The 5,480-nt window shown below is 38.0% G+C and overlaps 1 protein-coding gene across 2 annotated transcripts; it reads right to left on the reverse strand.

Annotated features, from left to right (window-relative positions):
• Positions 1-227: 227 nt before the first annotated feature.
• LOC126964794 (all trans-polyprenyl-diphosphate synthase PDSS2-like) lies at positions 228-3,643 on the reverse strand. 2 transcript variants are annotated; one of them, XM_050808058.1, is made up of 5 exons: positions 3,463-3,643; positions 2,845-3,013; positions 1,734-2,040; positions 1,272-1,427; positions 228-850 (listed from the first exon to the last, which is right to left on the reverse strand). In XM_050808058.1, the coding sequence occupies exons 1-5, from the start codon at positions 3,615-3,617 to the stop codon at positions 294-296; spliced, it is 1,344 nt and encodes a 447-aa protein (XP_050664015.1). In that variant the 5' UTR covers positions 3,618-3,643; the 3' UTR covers positions 228-293. The 2 variants fall into 2 exon arrangements, with proteins under 2 accessions (XP_050664015.1, XP_050664014.1); XM_050808057.1 differs by having other exon boundaries at positions 3,451-3,643.
• Positions 3,644-5,480: the final 1,837 nt, after the last annotated feature.

The raw sequence follows: 5,480 nt of genomic DNA on the forward strand, positions 1-5,480 counted from the left end.
CTTGATAAACGCGCTAGAAGACAAATAATGAAGCAACGTCTCTACGCAACGCCAGGTGATCGAGCCATTGACTGGATCCACGATAATTCGAGCAGCTCTGCGTTGATGCGGGGTGAGCCAGACCAGGGATAACAGCGATACTCCATATGTGGCTGGACCTGCGCTTTGTAGAGCGATAGAATGTGTAAATTGTGGAACCATATAATATTTACAAATAAAACTCTAAGGAAGCTTAAGACCAATTTTTATTGTCATTTATGATCTGTATACGTATAAATACGAATACTCATTCCTTATTTTTCCATGTATTGCAATGTCTCCCCATGAATAGTCATCGCCATTTTCTGTAACGCTACTCTAGCGTCGCACAATGGAAGCTTATCACTGCACCGCATTACAGCCGCCAATTCATCATTCAAGAAGTTTGTTATGTATTCCAAGGATCTCGTACTCCTTACAGCATAATACAATTGCTTGTATTCCATTGGTCTTTTCTCAACTTTAGCTTTCCAGATGTGACCATAGAGTGACGGGTACTCCCACATTGCTATGATAACTGGAGCTCCGACTAGAGAGTATGAGTATGGGTGAACAAAGAAGTCTTTTATGTCTAAATATAGTTGCCACGTGATGGCTAAATGTCCCCCCAATTTGTACGCGTCCGCCTCCAAGTGATTTCTATTGGCAAGTTTCATGGCTCCCTGACAACCTTTGCCAAGAAGGCTGCCCGAAGTCAACATAGTCCGTAGAAGCCACTCATCTTTTCCTTGACCCAGAAATTCATTGGAACCAAGTTTCAAAAGATTATCTTCTTCCTCCCATAAGTAATTTCGTTTTACATCATTGGAGCCTGTAAGAAGATATATATATTGTAAATATATCAAACTGTGTTGGGAGATAATTTTTGATCCAAAATTATTTATTCGATAACAATGGATGGTATTCAAGGAAATTTTAAGCACGGAAGAGATGCTGGCTACAAAAAAAATACATTTTCTTTGCTACACTACATACACGTTCCCTACATTTTCGAAGTTATTCTAATCACAAAATTTTTTGGACGTTATGTGGTAGTTTTGACACAGCCAAAAGAATCTAAAACAAACAAAATATCGAAAAGAGATCATTTGTATTGGAAATATGGACGAAAGGTCCGGCAGAACGCCGTAGGATTTTATTTAATATAACTTCCCTTCACAACAAGGTTAAGACTTAGAACAATAGCTTAGTATTCTTCCAAAAATATTTTTTAGTTTATTCCAAAAATGTACCTTTAGGTTTGGTTGGAACTGGTTTGTTTTCGTCATCATGCTCGCCTAAAAAATCTCCCTCCACCAGATCTCGTAGTCCAGTGGATATTAGTTCTGTCACCTCATTATTGCGAAGCCCGCCTAGATTTTGTAGACATTTTGCCAAAAGATAATCACCTAAAAAATTTTTTCTTATTACTTGAATTCTAATGCGAATTCGCGTTACTTAACTACATTAAAAACAACACAATATTATTATTTATAATTTTTGATTAAAATAAATTATCTAGCACAGTAGTTTTCTTAATATATTTTTATGGCACGCTCAATTCCTATTCAACATTATAATATATCTCGGCAAACTACTGGTTAGATACTAATTTTCTAACCCTTTATTCATGTTATTTCTGGAAAAACAACTACAATATTATCGGATAGTTAATTTATGTAGCTAGGCATCGGTTTCACGGATAATTATAATACCTGTCAACAATACAATTTTATTGCCATAAAGAAAATCCTTATATTTATCCCCACACTTCTCCATATCTTGAAGATTGGCCATAGTTTTATGTATGAAATGACCAGTTCGTTTCATCTCCACGATTTCAGCCAACGCTCTCTGGGCGTGCAGGACTCCTGAATCATGGTGTTCTCCTGTGTAGTTTTGAGAGTCGAAGCCAGCAGCTTTTGAAACAAGTAAAATAATCAGTCCCACAGATTGAAGGTTGCTTTTGGACCCGATTAAGATATTCTTTGCTGTTTTCAAGAGGGGATGATTCGTACCAACCTAAAAATAATTTTACATTTAACATTGTATGGACGAACGTACCCCGTTTGTACCTAATTGTTTGAATTTGTGGCCAATAATCAGATCAAGACGCTCATGAGAACCGCTTCAACCATAGGCGTCCATTCCCGATTAATGGGCACCACAGCGGCGCCTATTTCTGCCTAGAAGCAGTAATGTGCAAACCATTGTTGTGTTTCACTTTCAACGTCGTCGCAGCTAGTGATGACGAATACGACTTCAGATGTAATGAATCAGACTTATGTCTTAAAATAACGAGCGCAATTTGCGATGCTGCTCCAAACTTTGGGTTAAATCCTGAGCGGCTGCATTAGAATGGGCAGAGTGTATCACTTTTTCGCAACATATGAGTTCGGAGATCTTCTGAAACTCCAACAATGCGTGCTCGGAGCAGATTTGCACGTCACAATTTTCGTGCATAAGACTAGAGGTCAGAGCAATACTCCGTATGTGACTGGAAATATACTTTAAGTAATTTCAATACGCGAGCCTGCGTAAGGACGTCTCGATAGTTAATATATTACCTACGCAGTTTGATCAAAGCCCATTTGCATTAACTTTCCAGGTGACTGCAATTAGAAAATGGTTACTCTAGAAACCTAGCACTTTAAGCATACCCTCACTATACTAAACCCACTTCTGGTTAACTGTTTCTATACACTAATAATAGTGTAGGTTACCTGTCAATCAATAACCATTAACATTAACCATCAATTTGCCCAACGGAAGACCAGCGCTGGTTTTCGTTACCTACTTTTCGTGACCTACTTGAATAAACATTACCAATTTCCGTAAATGAATTGCCGTATTAGCAATCTCATCGTTAAACAGCCATCTCAAGTTAAGGAAAGATGTGGGATATCCCACAATTTGCTCAGCTTCTGTAATAACATCCTGCCAGTCAAACTCATCTTTGTATCCTTGACTCCATATGGAACATCTGCGTTTGTAGCTGAAATGGTTATGGTAATAAAATGGACATATGTATAGCTTTCCCATAAAAATTGCTACTACTTAGTAGTAATATTATTAATCTACATGGAATTTAGCTATATCTGGTAAACTATCCTTTAAGTATATTTATTTTGCACCCTTTATAGCAGGTACTGTAAGTCCGGTTTAATAAAAATTGTACAGTTGAACCATTGCCTGTAGTTTTCAATATTTTATAACATTGTAAGGTAGATATTGTTGTACAACTGACAACTCACGTAAAAAGGGTTAAATCTAGTAGGGGTTGCGTACCACGACTACTTTCAAAATAAATTACGTACAATAATATTGTTGTTATTTCACTATTAAAAGTGCGACTAATATAAGTTAAACAATAATTATATCATTATTGGTAAGCAAATTAACATTCATAGACAAAACTTGAAAAATATTTACCCTTTACCGAACCTTGATAACTGATTGTTCGCGACCCTTAGCACCTTCAAATTAATGTTGCTATATTTTGGTGTGTGGTGATATCGTGATATATCAATAACACCACCAGACTTAATCAGTGTTAAAATGTTCATTGAATTTGAAACCAAATGGTTTTTGGATAACATTTTAGTTCGAATCCACAGAAGTATAACTGACATTCTATGACAGAATAATTTAAAAAAATGAGAAGAACGCAAAAAAGGTAATATGCATACTTTGGTGTTATACCTACGCATCTCATCTTTACATATCCATATTACGTTGTGGTAATTGAGCTGTCACTCTCTGGTATGTAACGCTCCCTCAGATAAGTCGGCTGGAGTCAATACTGAAGAGCCATTACGTAAAACTTCGAGTCCAAGTTACGTTATAGACGGCGAGCAACATTTTTTTTAATTTCGTAAAACATTTGTGTTGCACATTTTCTAGGACCATCTAATAAGTTTATGCAAGTATAGTTATACAAGTTTATGCTTGCTGCTGGTGTTAACATTATAATTATCACAGTTTCTAGATCTGCTGCAACAGTTAAAATGTTTATTTTTTTAAATTTTTCTCTCAGGTAATGATAATTTACTATCTAGGTTATAAATAGCGCGTATAGCCTTCTTCTGCAACACAAATATAGTATTAATACCGTCTGCAATACCATTGCAGCAATACCATATGGCATAGGACACAATACTATGAGAATAACTAAACTAATCGCGTCATATCTATGTAAGTTATTTAATTATCTATGGAAAGAATATTATATTATTTAATGATTCTTCTGAAGTCATCACGTCCACCCAAGCGGAAATTTAAGATGCGCAGGAATTTCTTTTGTATCATCGCCAACTGATGTTCATATTACCTTATACCTACAGCATTTTCCAGCTGCTACTGCACAAGTGTTCGATAAAGACACATACGTATAGGTATGCCTCTTTATCTTTGAACGCCTTACGGCCTTTCCCAATATACTATCTACTGATAGAGATAAATTTCTACCTTCTACTGTCAGTATTTAGCTGTCAATAATTTGAAGCTGTCCCAATATACCCGATAAGTCATTCTTATCGCCTTATATTGGGACGCGTGAATTGCAATTTCCATACAAACTATACGTAAGCTATACGTCCTCCCATTGATTGACAGCATGTACGGATAAGGTGAGTTACCGTTGATAAGTTTATTGGGACAAAAAAGTCAACGATAGTTACGATTTTTTATCCCAAGTAGGCCACAACCGGAGATAGACTGAATATTGCGAATGGTCATTAGAGACGCGTGTAATAAAGTCTAACATACGAATGCATAAATCCATACATGATCGGTATGATATGATAACCCCAAGATCGCGAACACAGGTAACTGATTCAATTAGGAACATGGTTGCCTCAATTCAGCCTCACATGGCACTTCTTCCATTTGACCGTAAACACCGAAGAGCGGCTCGAATCATCGACGATCAAGTCATCTCCGATCGGCTTGATTCTTTGGTGTTCCGTAGAGATGTTTGACAACTGGCAATCCACAATCGCGCGTCTTGCAAGAAATTTCTTGACTCGCACAACCACTTTGTGCAATCGATTACCGGCTACTGTTTTCAAGAACCGATATGACTAAGGGACCTTCAAGAGCATACTCCCTTAAAGGCCAGCAAAGGAACTCTTGACACCTGTTGTTGCGGATGTCCATGGGCGGTTGCCTCACCACTCCCGTGAGCCTCTTGGCCGTTTGCCTCCTCATATATAAAAGATAGCATACTCCCACCTTAAAGGCCAGCAACGCATCTCTTGACACCTGTTGTTGCGGATGTCCATGGGCCGTTGCCTCACCACTCCCGTGAGCCTCTTGCCCGTTTGCCTCCTCATATATAAAAGATAGCATACTACCACCTTAAAGGCCAGCAACGCATCTCTTGACACCTGTTGTTGCGGATGTCCATGGGCCGTTGCCTCACCACTCCCGTGAGCCTCTTGCCCGTTTGCCTCCTCATATAT

The sequence above is a fragment of the Leptidea sinapis genome, chromosome 6 (genome assembly GCF_905404315.1).
Source record: "Leptidea sinapis chromosome 6, ilLepSina1.1, whole genome shotgun sequence".
Lineage (NCBI taxonomy): Eukaryota > Metazoa > Arthropoda > Insecta > Lepidoptera > Pieridae > Leptidea > Leptidea sinapis.